Below are 14,226 nucleotides of genomic sequence, written 5' to 3'. Positions count from 1 at the left end.
TCTTCTCCTGGGCTTCTCACTGGAGATGAAATGGTCTGGTTGTCAAGAGAATATACTTGATTAATTTTGGAAGGATTAGGGAGTCAAGCCCAGCATGGTATTTGTGAAACCACTTGTCTTGTGAAATGTACCACATAGTATTACCTAGAAGGAAGCTGTCAGTTCGTGCACACATCTGTAAAGATAGTGTAAAGACAACATTAGAGATCCAGAATCTTTCATGGTTTTGATGGAAAATATTGGAGGCCCCACTCTATAGTACATAATACTTTTGGCGTTACCTCCCGTATTAGGGTTTCTCAACCTTGGCACTGTTGACATTTAGGGGTCAGAATTCTGTGCTGTGGGGGTCAGTGATGTGCTTTGCAGGATATTTACCAGCATTCCTGGCCTCCATTTACTAGATGCTAGTACTGTTATCTTTCCCAGTTGTGAAATCCAAAAATATCTTCAGTCATTGCCAAATATCCCTTGGAGGCTAAATTGCCCCAGTTGAGAGCCACTACTCTAAGTGATTCAATTTTCCCTAATTATGTCACAAGTGTTAGTTCAATCGTGTCTTTTTCATGTAGCACACAGAAATCCACAGTCTTTCTAGTAGCATCTGTAGGAGAGAAACAGTACACATTGTGACTGAACAGCTAGGCTGCTGTTCCAGTCTAATGGCTAGAAGTTTATCTGCTTGTAATAGATAAGTCATCATAGAGAAAAGATGGAAAATCAACAGTGCCTCGACTAGAGAATTCTGGAATGTTATCTTTGGGGAACTAGAGCCAGGAGTGGTTTAGATTGTCATCAATAAAGCTGTCCCCTGTACTCAACTTTTTAAACTGTTTATTTTCTCTTTAAAAAAAGAAAAAAAATTATTGAATTATAAATATGTTAAAGAGCTTGCCAATTTTAAAAAAAGCATCTTTAGTCAAGGGCCTTATCTTCTAATTTATACTTTCTCATACTTGTCATAAACGTAGATTTCAGTATTGTATTTAAGTATACTAAAATTAGGTCAAAATAATCAATGTTTTTGTGACACTTTGTCATAGTAGCAGAGTTTTGCTTATGTCTGTAATTGTGTTTATAACATCTTATAGGAGTGTTTTGGATAATTCTCTCCTCATATTAAAAAAAAAAAAGTTTTGATTATCAGGTGCTTGTGAGCCATTTGGGCCACCATAAAATTGTAAAGCTGGCATTCACTGCTTGAGAAGTGATGATGACATCCTAAAATCAGCAATTTCCTCTTCAGACAGACTTTTGTTATAAATACTAAATTCTACTTATGTGCTTATTCTGTCACCAAAAGAAATACTGTAATAATATCTTGCTTTGGATTTTATATGTCTTATAGTTGAATCCATTTAAAAGCCTATTTTAGATATTATTTAGAAGAACAGTTTAAACCAATGAAAAATATTTTATTTGACTTAGATATCTCAAATCTACCTAAAATTATTAATCATTAACTGTAGTTTTACGCTTATAAAATGTAACTCTGACCTCAGATACAATTACTAGGAAAACAGTTTTGCCTTAAACACCATAGGAAGACATTAAAAGGTGAAAATTATAATCACTTAACTGTAAATTCTGCTCTGCTGTAGTCCTGTTGGCAAGAAAATCTTGAGTTAGGTTTATGTCTGAAGTGCCTTCAGCTTTTACTTCTTGTCTGCCAGTAGCCAAGTGAGGTCCAAGTACATATAGACCCTCTGAGAAGATCAGGAAGGCACAGAAGGTGTGACTTGGCTAAAGGGAGGCTTGGCTGTAGCCCAGGTCTTCTGGCTCCCCAGTTCCTGCTTGTGTTCCATGTTCTTTTCTCTCAGTAATGTTTAAGGTCACTGAGTGGAAACTTCAATATCTATGGAGAGGTTAAAATTTCAAATATTTAATTTCAGATATCATTATTTTATGTCATTTTTGAAACTTTTTCTTTCATGATAGAAATATTTGAAAGCTGTTGGCTTCTAGTTTGTCTGTTAGCTTCCCCCCCCCACCTTTATTCTTATGACGAGGTCTAAGAATAAATAATGATGAAGGAGGGAGCCGTGGCTTTTGACTTAATATTAGAGCAGGAGTTTTGCCATTTCCTGTTAATAAGTCATTAGAATTTATTCTGCAGAACTGGGGGTGATCTATGTGTGACAGTCACAATATTGAGCTTGGGTAGAGTCTAGTATTTTCTTCATGCTTAAACACGAAAATAATATCTACCTTATAAATCATGATGTGTCTAAAAACTGAAGTGAACTTGCTGGGGAAATGCTGCAAAGAGAAATAAATAAGCTTTAAGTCATCTCTTTGCAAGCCTTGTAAGGAAATTCTGCTTCCTGCCATTATTCCAATGGCAGGCTCTGTTCCTTGAGGGCTCTTCCTGCCTCAGATACAGTCTGGAAGATGTAGTTTATCATTGTGGACAATATGGTCAAACAGAACCCAATCCAAAGTTTTTATTTTTTTTTCTCCTGGTGGTGCTAGGTATTGAACCCAGGGCCCTGTGCATGGGAGGTAAGCACTCTACCAACTGAGCTACATCCCTAGCCCCCACCAGTGTCATCTTTATTGTGGTGAATGTTATGTTCATTAGGAAGAAAATAGGACTATAATGTTAGTGAAGTTTTCAAAGTCACTAGTTTTATGACTTATCTAATTTCAGCGTTTTTATTTTTAATTTTTAAAGCACAAAATGATCTGGTTTGTACATTATCATCTATCCACCAATACCAACAATATTATTATTTTGAACTTTTATCTTGTATTTGCAGCCAGAGTATTTTCCAAATCTTTTTGTGAATTTCTATAATTAAGAATGGTTATTTAGCATACATTTGTACATTTATTCTTAGTGGTTTGGCAAAACAAATTGTTTTAAATATAAGTGGGATTAGAAGGGGCTTGAGAATCTCTGTTTTCAGAGAAGTGGGGGTGCTAGGTAAATTACCAGGTGACAGAAAACCTGAGCAGTTTGGAGAAAAACAATGCATCTCCTGGTATCATACTGCTGGTAAGTAAAATTTTGTCTTGAATATTGAGAAAATAGGTACCATTTCTGTCAATTCATAGTCATATGGCACCGTGAATAAAATAGTTTTGCATTTTCTAGGTGTGAGTTAACATTGGTACAGAAGTATTTCTAGTGCTATTGAGAAAAACACTGTAAGGTAATTATTCCCATGGCCACTAGAGGGTGTGCACACCATCTGCTAAAATTTCATGCTGTCCTACAAATGGTGTCTGCTTACACAAGAAATACGTCAATGAGGATTTGTTGGTCTCTTATAAAGAACCAATTTCCAACTTCCTCATTATAATGGGCACTAAATAAATATACTGTACATTGTGGGATAAAATTAACACACAAACCTAGGTCAAGTTATAATCTAGTATTCATTGTGTCGTTTTTTTTGCTGAAGTGTAAACTTCGGGGAGAAGCTTTGTCTTTTTTTTTTTTTTAATATGCAGTGCTGGGGATTGAACCCAGGGCCTTGGACTTGCAAGGCAAGCACTCTACCAACTGAGCTATATCCCCAGCCCTGTCTTATTATCTTTTATTTCTGTTCATTCATTAACAAATGTTTATTGTTTGCTTGCTGTGTGCTAGACAGTCTCTGAGCTGGAAGTGTAGTTATGAATAAGAGAGTCTCTGTTTCATGGAATTATAACATGGAGGTAGACAACAAACAAACAGGAAAACACTTTAAGTTTTATGTTGTGTTAAGATTTCAAACCCAGGGCCTTGGTGTGCCAGGCAAGCACTGTATCACTGAGCTACACCCCCAGCCCTACAAACAGAAAAACAAACAATGGGTACTGGGCACAACAGTATCTTTCCAATATTCATGTCTGGGTGAAACTTTAGGATGTGACCTTATTTGGAAATAGGGTCTTTATAGATGTAATCAATTAAGGGTCTCAAGATTAAATCATCCTGGATTTGGGGTGGGTCCTAAATCCAAAGACTGGTGTCTTGATCCAAAAAGGGGAAGGCACAGAGAAAAAGGCCATGTGAAGACAAAGGCAGAAATTGGAGCCAAGGAAGGAATGCCTGGAGCTACCAGCTGCTGAAAGAGGCGAGGCAGGACCCTCTTGGATCCTACCAAGAGAGCATGATTTTGGACTTCCAGCTGCTAGAGCTGTGAGAATAAAATCTGTGGTTTTGAACCACCAGTTTGTGGGAATTTGTTAGGGCAACCCTAGGAAGTAAATGTACAAGGTAATTTGAGGTAGTGAGTGCTGTGAGGGAAAAATAGAGAAAGATAACTTAGTGGCAGAGGGGAAGGACACTGTTATTTTAGAAGCCAGGGAAGATCTCTTTAGGAAACAAGACTGGAAGAAAAATAAAACGAAGCCTGTGTGATTTGACCTAAGGAGACTGAAGAGAGTCCTCTAGAACGTGGGAATGTCAGTGCAAAGCCCTGAGGAGGATCTGGACTCATGAGGCCTGAGAAGCGGTCACAGAAGCGTTTTTTACCAGTGTGTGTCCTGATGACCCTGTCGACTGGTGGACAAATGAAGAAAGAGCGACACTGTTCATTCTGTGACTGTTCGTTCACCTGGAAGCTGTTTGAGCATCCAGGAGTGAACTGCTAGAGACATTGCAGCTGGCAAGCATCAGAACACAGAGGGACATCCTTGTACATGAGGCTTGAAACATGACATCAGTCCCCAGTGTTCGCGGCCAGCTCATCTGGAAATGTACTCCAAATGTGTTGAGTACAGGGTTAGAGTTGTCTCCTCTGAGCCAGCCTATGGGTTTATTTGCAGCTGAGCAAATCAAGGCCTAGACCTAGAAAGGTCTATGTGTACAGATGTGTTTGTTCCTTCAACTTCAGCTAAAGATGTGGAGGAAACTAAAATATATGTAGCTATTTTGTGAGAATTTTTTATAATGGTATAGCTTCTGTTGGGGCGAATTTCTAAATTGAAATTTTAGACAAGTAGTTACAAATTTTATTTTACACATAATCAGAATCAGTTTGGTAACTTTAAATAATAATTTTACAGTAGAGGGCTAGAGATGTAACTAAGTGGTTGAGCATTTGACTCACATGTGTAAGGTCCTGGGTTCAATTCTCAGTACTGCAAAACAAACAAAAACCAAAAAATAATTTGCAATAGAAATGAACAGTTAACTATACCTTCTCTTTATTTCCTCTTTTTTATAATTTTGAAGTACTAATTTCAGGTTGTTCTCAAACATGCCAGTTTTCAAAATTCCATACAGACTGTCACAGTATTTTATCTGTCAAGTAGCGCTTAAAATGTACTTCGCCTGTCTCTTGTTTCTGTTTTGAGGCAGGACCTTGCTAAGTTGCTCAGACTGAGCTGGAACTTAAGATCTTCCTGCCTCAGCCTCCTAAGTTGCTGAGAACGCAACTGTACTCCATCAGCTTCTTGTGTTTTAATAGTATTTTACAATTTACACACTTTTAGTCATCTCATATAGTTATTGACTCTTTTGTTCTTCATTTCTTTGGCAATGAAAAGTGAAAATAATTTTTCCTGTATGTCTGTTTACATTGTACTGTTTTTTGAATTTCTTTGGTCAAACTACTTGAAAATTTCAATAGCATTTCATTGAAGACAGAGGCTCCTTCATGTAAGCTATGTAAATTACAGTGGGGATGCTGTCAGTGAAAAAGAACCTTAACCAGGCATGGTGGCACATGCCTGTAATCCCAGTGGCTCGGGAGGCTGAGGCAGGAGGATTGTAAGTTCAAAGCTAGCCTCAGCAACTTAGGGAGGCCCTAACTTAATACTTAGATGAATTTATTCCATTGATTTTAGTTTGAGAGATTGGTCAGAATTTAAAGAAATTTAAGTGAGTCTGGTGAGTCTGTTTTCTTTCAATTATTTTTCATTTTTGTTATGTCCCATATTAACTAAGCAGCTAGAATTTTTGAAGATTTTATCTTCCTTTGTTCTTAGTAGGAAAGTTTATTACACGATCATGGAAGGGTTTGAAATCTTAAGAACCCGAATACTGTAGAATTCTACTTTAAGTCAGTTGTAGGTTGACTTGTGAAAAATGTTTTGAAGGAATAGGGCAAAAGAAAATTTGGATTTCAATGACTAGGGCTGGGGATGTGGCTCGGTGGTTGAGCATGTACTTGAGTAAGTGTGAGGCTCTGGGTTCAGTCCCCAGCTCCACAAAACACACGCACTGCTTTCTCGGTTCCTCAGTTTGAGAAACTGGTTATTTGCTAGATTTTTGGAATGTTAGGATTAAACATTCCATCTCAGTTTCTATCAGAATGAAAACCAATTGATTAAAGTTGAATCTTAGGAATTAAGTAATTGGTTTATATTGGGAAGATAATACACTCTACTACAGATCAGACATTTCCTCTTTTATACAGTGACTTAAAACTTTGCCAGCAGATTACATTTGCACCTTAACTTTTGAGTTCACTTTTGTCCCAGTAGTAAATAAGCCTCTACAGTTACTAAGAATGGGATGCTGAGGCTTCGGGCTGAGAAGGACTGGTGCCTTCGTTCATCAGGTCCGCTTTTCACACCAACCCCTTGAAGAGCTGGGCCTGTTTGCCGGAGAGGAAACCAAGGCTAATGTGAAGGATCACCCACTCTTATGTATTTGGCCATGCTTGAGCTTACCGTCTTCTGACTCCAGGCCCAGTGCTCTCCTCAGGGAGCCTGCAGTTGAACTTTTAAGACAGATACGATTATTGCAGGGCAAAACCGTAGAAGTACGACAGGACTGCCAAAGAGGGATAGGTGCAGCAAGCAGAAAGGCGGAACGCGTCCTGTGGGGGCAGCTCTTTGGTTGGCAGAGGGAAGGGCCATTCTTTGATAAACGTGTCGAGGAGTGAGCAGGTGGAAATGAATCTGGTGAGGGTAGAGGAGTGGAGGGCAAGCATCGGCCACCGGCAACTGATGCAACCAGAGAGGAGGCTTGCCACTGGGCGCTGGGTCTTGAACACAGGAGATACCATCAGATTGATCCTGATTTCCAGCGAATGGGAAGGTAAATTTGAGTGAGCTAGTTCAGAGTGAGTGAGGACCTGAACTCGATGTTGAGGTTTGAGCCAGGATCTAGAAGAGTGCTGTCAGGAGAGGTGGAAAGCCCTGCTTCGGACAGGAGGTGGGACTTTCAGCTTGGTGCCGTCCTGTGAAGGCTGCTGTACTCCCCTCTGTAGCCCCAGTACTTTCTGAAGGGAGGCCAAGGTCAGCTCCAGCTTACAACCCTTCTTGGGTGCTTAGACTTTTTAAAGAAATGCAACAAAATACACTAATTGTCAACTATAATGTCTTGTCATTTTTGTATCTTTAAAATATCCTCCATTACATGACCGAGAATGGCTCAGTCACCTAATTGTGCTCTTGTCCCTGCAGCCTGGAGTACTCGGGTACTTTGAGTTCAGCAGCTCACCCCAGCCTCCTGGCTATCTGACCTTCTTCACCTCAGCATTGCACTCATTAAAGAAAGGTAAAACTGATTTACCTTACAACATTAGTCCTTTGTATGTACTTATATTGATATCTTTTGCATATGTTATTATATTTTCTAATTTGTTAGATTCCTTTTCTCAATGTGTTTTTAGTAAATATTTTTTAATGTTCTATCATTAGCAAAGTACTGTAATATTTCAAATCTAGTCTCTTAAATATATTATATCACTTGGTCATTGTTTAGTGTGTAGTTACAAGTTTAGGTCAGAGTCTGTAGTAGTCATCTAATCTGTCAGTTGCATAACCCTAATTTAGCAATGTACCTCCATGGAGGAGCATTCTTACAAATGCAAGGTCTCATCACATCACAGCGTAAGCCTGCTGCCACTTCTCTCCTCTCATCCACATTTCGTCCACTTAGTTAATAAACGTGTTGTTTGGAGTCCTGCTTTTCCGTCATCCTCATTTTTCCATGTTGCTCTGCATTTTTTCTGGTCACCACTCCAGGGCTTGTCTTGCTCTGTTGGACACTTTCATCCGCTTGCTTGTCTCAGACTCTCTGTCAGCACTCTGCGCTAGGCCCGCACCACTCTGGTCTTGGCCAGCGGACAGACACCAGGATCTAGTGTCCCCCTTCCTCCTTGACTGTGCTTTTGCATGTGCTGCTGCTGCCTGGAAGGCAGAAGTGCCCCACCTCAGACCTGGTTGTCTACCCACAGCAGACCCTTTTCATCCTTTAGGGTGCAGCTCAAACATCACCCTGACTGCTCAACAACTTAGCCCCTCCCCGATTCTAACTTGGGTACTCCATTGTTTCCTTCATAGCACTTAACACAGTTTACGATTGTGTATGTAGTCACAAGATGGCTTGTTTAGTATCTCTTTTCCCAGATTCTCAGATTTCTGAGAGTAGAGACCACCATGTGTCTTTGGTTTAGTGTTTTTCTCCAGTGTCTAGCACAGAGCAGGAGCTTGATCAGTATTTGCCAAGTGATCAGATTAGTGTCATATCATCTTACCCCAATAGACCAACTAAAAATATGTAGCCATCTGTTTATTACTGGTTATTAAGTTGCTTTAGCTTTTTTATTATAACAGTATGTCATTAATACATCAGTTATACAACTGGTCATTTTAGTACTACATTGTCTTCAGATTTTATTGTGTACATATTTTTTGTGTGGGAGTCATTGGAGGAGAGATCAAACTTTTCATGTCTTCTGTCCACTTGGAAGAGTTAAGCTGTGCAACTTCAAGTGACCAAGAAGACTTAGCAAGTCAGAGTTTGTACTTTGCAAACAAAATACTGGCATCCTAAATAAGCTTTAGAAGTAAACACTCAAAACTTTTCATGAAAAATTCAAGCTCTTTAAGGAAGACCTTAACTTAAGATTAAATATAAAAGGTAACCTAGAATAATTCCCTGAAATGATGGGAGTGTGCAAGCTCTTGAATCGAAGGAAATCATAGGGGATCATAGGAGGATGCTTTACTTGATTATCTTCTATTATGTGCTACTACGCTATGTTAGTGAGAAATAAGTCACTCATCTTAAACTATTTTTTCATTCAGAGGTTTCTAAAGTGGAGAAGCCTTTTCAAATGCAAGTCAGTAGCCTTCTTCCCTTCCTTTAAGCAAAGGGAGGGTAAAATGGTGATAAAATAGGATTAAGAGGGATAAATGGCTAAAAGTTACTCAAGCCAGGTGTGGGGGTGTGTACTTGTACTCCCAGCTACTCAGGATGTGGAGGCAGAAGGATCTCTTGAGCCCAGGAATTCAAGGTCATAGTGAGACACCACCTCTAAAACATACCCTAGGGAAGAGGGCTGGAGGAGGGGTGGCTCAGTGGTAGCACCCTTGCCAAGCTTGTGCGACGCCCGGGATTCCAGCCCCAGCACTAATTAGGTCAGTAATAAACCTCAGAAGTACAAAATTAACCTCCCTGGTCAAAACACAAATTTTGACAAATGATTATATGAAACTTCTTCCTAGAAATATGGTCTGGGTTTACCTTTTCTACTCTTCTTCCCTGTCCTGTGATTCTAGTTGGGCCTGGCCTTATAAGTCCTGTGGCATGTGCAAGTTTGTGGGAGTCTAGATTCATTCTTGCTAATCTTTATCCACCCCATTTTTTTTTTTGTGGCTAAGTTCCCACTTAAGCTTAAAGAACCATTTTTAGAAGAAAAAGACATTTGAAATGATGATTTTTCCCTAATATGTACACCATGAAGGATTACTTAAAATAAATCTTACCTTAAGCATCTGGACTTTTCCCCCTTTTCTTTTTCTTAAGCTGAAATCAAACAGTATTTTCCTTGTTATTAACAACGAATTGCAGTAAGAGAAACATGTGCATGTTTAAAAAAAAAAAGAACCAGTTTCAAATGTGAATTCTAGATGGATGTCCTATTTAGAATGTGTACACAGATCAAGACCTGAGAAACATTTGCTTGTAGAGAGCAGATCTGAAGACGTGTTGACTGCCGCAGTAGGAAGCAGATGCAGAGCACGGATGCCAGGATTCAAACACACACATCTTCTCAGTGCTAAATGGTTTGGTTTGGTTTTGAACCATGCGGGGCCTCGAGCCACTTCCCCAGCCCAACTTCATGTTTCTTAAAAGTTGCCTGAGAAATAGCCAGGACACTTTCTGAGTTGTGCATTTGTTTCTTAAAGCCAGCTGGCTGTCAGTCTACAAATAATTTGACACTGTGTCATGTGTGAAGTACCATGACTGGGCACCCTGGAGATGCCAGAGCTGAGGTATAAGGCCTGGTTCTGTGGTGCCTTGCCACTCCCTTTAGGCTGTTTGTTGGTGGATATCTTTACAAATTACACTAGAGAAAATTAGGGGAAATCCATTTACCATCTCACCATTATAACATGAATTGTCTTCTATCTTAATTATTTCCTTTCCTTTAACTGGTGCCCTTTACCTATGGATCTCAGCCTTGGTGCTGGTTTGTCAGTTGCCAGTGGTGTGGGCCAGAATACTTGGTTATATTTCTGTCCATTATTTCCCTAGCCTTTCTTCTTCCTCTTCTTCTCTTCTTCCTCTTATGCTTCCTTCTTCTCATGCTTCTTTCCCCCACTTCTTTCATCTTCTTTTGTCCTCCCTACCCCCAGTACTGGGCACTCTACCCCGAGCTATATTCCTAGCTTAGTGAAAATTCAGATGGTATACCAAATGTCACCTTGAAAGTACCTAAAGGTAATAGAAACTCCCCTCTCCCTTGGAAATTTCTGAATTTAGTTGATAAGGAAAACTTGTGGTGTTAGTTTTCTTAGGTACCACCTTTGGGAAATGCAGTTGGCTCTTGTTTCCTAGATTCAACCAACCAAAGATCAAAAATAATTAAAAAAAAATTGACTACTCAAGATACTGAGACAAGAGAATCACTTGAGTCTAGGAGTTAAGGACCAGCCTGAACAACACAGTGAAACTCTATCTTGAAAAAAAAAAAAAAGTTACGTAAGCATATTGCATCTGTATTTAACAAGTACAATATTTTCTTTTCATAATTCCCTAATCAATATACTACAACATTTATATTAATACCATTTATATTGGGTATTTTAGGTAATCTAGAGATGATTTAAAGTACATGGGAAGTTGTACATAGGTTATATGCTGATGCTGTGCCATTTGATTGATGGGACTGAGAGTATCCTCAGATTTTGGTATCCTAGGGGTGGGGAGTCCTGGAACTAATCTCCCCAGGTACTGAGGGACAACTCTCCTGTTCTAGTGATTTTTTTTTAAGAGGAATTTATTAGTAGAGGATCTTTGTAATTACAGTGTAGGGTCCTGCTGCTCCACCAGGTGGCGTCTAGTGCTGCTGTGGTTGCTGTGGTGGTGTGCCTTACTCATAAATAAAGCTTTTCTGGAGCATTTCTGTTTGGTTGTGAAATTCTACATCAAGAGGTCTGGAGGTAGGTCTTCTTGCTGTGTGTGTAGCATCTTTAGAGACTTTGAGAAAACGGGACTACCAAGCAAGGCTGACTCAGAGGTTGCTTCATCTGTTTTCTTGGACACCTTGAATCTTCAGACAAAGCCTTGGGCTTAACAGTGCTCTGTAAATGGAAGAGGGTCTAGGACCACATGGTATTTTCAAATAATCTCCTTCGTTATCATGGTTCTCACTCATAGAGGGAACTCTTTTTCAAACTATCTGCCTTTATTCTGAGAGCCTCTGGGTGCTCATTAATACGTTAGAATAAACATGTTAGCAATTCCAAAGTGCCTGTTCCCACACCTAAAACTGACTTTTGAACTATGTTGCATTTATGTTGACAACAGAATTCTCATTTCATAGAATTTTTTTTTTTTTAGGGGGAAGTGGCTGGGGATTGAATCCAGGAATGCTTTATCACTGAGCTATATCCCCAGCTCTTTTTATTTTGAGAGAGGGTCTCACTAAGTTGCTGAGGCTAGCTTCTAACTTGCGATCCTCCTGCCTCAGCCTCCCGATCGGCTGGGATTATAGTTGTTCACCACCATGCCCAGCTCACAAGAGATACTTTTATTTCCATTATGACTTATTTCTGAAGCTTTTAAAATGCTGGGCCAAAAAAGAACCTCCCATCACCAGTGGGACATGACAGGCACCTCTGTGACCAGGTACTTTCCCTGCATCTTTACTACCACTCTTTGAAGTATCCCAACTTTACAGATGAGAAAACTAAGCCTCTAAGGAGGTTGTTAACTTACTCAGGTCAGGGTGGTGGGCGGAATGATGATTCCCCATACAGGAGACCCTGTCATTCTGCCATGCTGCCAGGAGGGTTATGTTGCAAGTGGAGTGGAGTTACTGAGGTAGGGAGGCTGCCCTGGGCTATCCAGATGGGCCCATTCCAATGAAAGGATCTTAAAAATGGAATTGGGAGCCAGAAGAACAAGGTCAGAGTGATGTGTTGTGAGGGCTTGTCTAGCCATCTCTGGTTGAAGATGAAGGGGGCTGCAGCTAAGCAGTCAGGCAACTGACTTCTGAGAGCTGCAGAAGGCCAAGAAATGGGTCATTGTTAAAGCCCCCAGAAGGATCATGCTCTGCTGACTGGGCAGTGTTGATTTCAGCACATGAAACTCATTTTAGACTTCTGACTTCTAGAACTGTAAGGCGAATGTGTGTTGCTTTAGAACCCTAAGTTGTGGTAGTTTGTTATAGCAGCAACAGGAAACTAATACAGTCATATAGCAGTAAGTGCAGGAGCTAAGATGGGAGTAGACCTGGGAGCTCACCTCTTCCAGCCCTGCTGCCTTCTGCCTTTGGCCATTGTGCTGCACTGGGATGAGGCTAAAGGTGCAATATGGAGATTCCCTCCTTCTGGCCTTGCCTGTGGTACTGCTTTAAATGTAATGCCTTTCTCTGATTAACGCCCCCCTTGAGTCAAGGCCTAGTTGAAGTCCTAGGGATTGATTACACATTGCCTAGCTAGCACGACATCTCACATCCCAGGGACATCAAATGGAAGTGTTCCTATCCCTGACTCCCTTCTTGGAACTCCTGTTGAGTTGGTGGGCTATGTCCCTTGCAACTTGGGTTGGTTTCTGATTTTCCCTTGGGCTTTCATGATACTTTCTGAATGACAAGTTCCCATAGGCAGGAACCAGATTTCCTGAGACCAAGTCATTTTAGTGGCAGGCATCCTGGTGTGACCATGGCCCAGCCACGGCTTCTTACCGGCCTTCAGGTTCATATAGCTGGTGCCTGGACCATAGAAGAACCTGAAAGCAGCAGGTCAAGGAGGCGGTGTAAGCAAACAAGGTTAGACTATGAAGTCTTGTCTTCTCTGACAGCAAAAAGAAAGGAATTTAATTGAAATGTATACAAGAGAAGTATTTGAATTGATTGATTTAATATCGTTTTGGTATTTATTAAATGAGAAGAGTTGGTGTAGGGGTATATATTTTACTGTAATGCTAAATATATGTGCCAATGCATATTTGGCTCTATTGTTTATTTTCTCCTAAGATAATATATTTGGAACTACATTGCTCTTTCTCTCCTGCTTAACTTACAAGAAAGAATCTCATGGCTAAGGTGTCACACAGTTAGTTAGCAGTATCTTGGCAAGCACCAGGATGTGTCTGTGCTGCCCAGATGCCAGGATTTTCCCCCCCTAGATAATTGCTTTGTGCTTTATATGAAGAATTTAGAAAATGTATGAACCTCAAAGTCACATTTCTAGGGGAAAATGCAAATAATAGCAATAGTTTATGCTTTGAAAATAAGAATCTCTGTATTCTATTTATTCCTTTGAAGGTTTTCTCCTTTTGATGGATGTTTTCATCATTGGAAGTGATGAAGTCATCATTGTAAAAGGTTATGGAGCACTGGGAACATGGCTCACTGTGGAAATACTTGAGAATGTTAGGGAGTGTTTTTATTCCTTTTTATTTAATTCTTTGTTCTCCCTTGTTCTAACTTGTCCAAAACCTGGGAAAGAAGAGTGGGGAAGCAGAATTCATAAAAATGTCTGAGTGTGTAGGATAAAGTGGGATTGTTTCCAAGCAGACAGACAGCCCCGAGTGCATGGTACGTGTTTGCCTATTGGAATGTCACTGTTTCCCAGTGTAAGGAAGTGAGAGAAGTTTTCCCAGGGAGGAAGTGGCTTTTTGGTCATGCTGATTAAATGTCATGTGACTCAATCTAGTTGTATTTAGTTTTGAAGTGCACCGTGGTTTATTTTGTTAGCAGTTATCTTTATGGGTGTGTTTCTTGGCCTGATACTCCGTGATCCCTGAGGCTTAGCTCTCATGCAGAAGTCTCCTGCAGTGTAGATGTTAACCTTGGCCTGCAGATTCACCTTGTTTGTTCAGTG

The 14,226-nt window shown here is 40.1% G+C and overlaps 1 protein-coding gene across 5 annotated transcripts in view; it reads left to right on the top strand.

The window, feature by feature from the left end:
* The window catches only part of TXNDC11 (thioredoxin domain containing 11), a 59,916-nt gene that overhangs the window by 16,959 nt on the left and 28,731 nt on the right, over window positions 1-14,226 (top strand). For 3 of the 5 annotated variants that reach the window (XM_079121405.1, XM_079121401.1, XM_079121403.1), the window contains one exon: window positions 7,348-7,441. The exons of the other annotated variants lie outside the window; for them this stretch is intronic. In XM_079121405.1, coding sequence (XP_078977531.1) covers window positions 7,348-7,441 — 94 coding nt within the window. The remainder of the gene's footprint in view (window positions 1-7,347; window positions 7,442-14,226) is intronic. 5 annotated transcript variants of the gene reach the window in all.

Source organism: Sciurus vulgaris (assembly GCF_902686455.1).
Source record: "Sciurus vulgaris genome assembly, chromosome: 18".
Classification (NCBI taxonomy): Eukaryota; Metazoa; Chordata; class Mammalia; order Rodentia; family Sciuridae; genus Sciurus; species Sciurus vulgaris.
The sequence above is the reverse complement of the archived record's forward strand: the minus strand, read 5'-3'. Positions and strand labels throughout refer to the sequence as shown.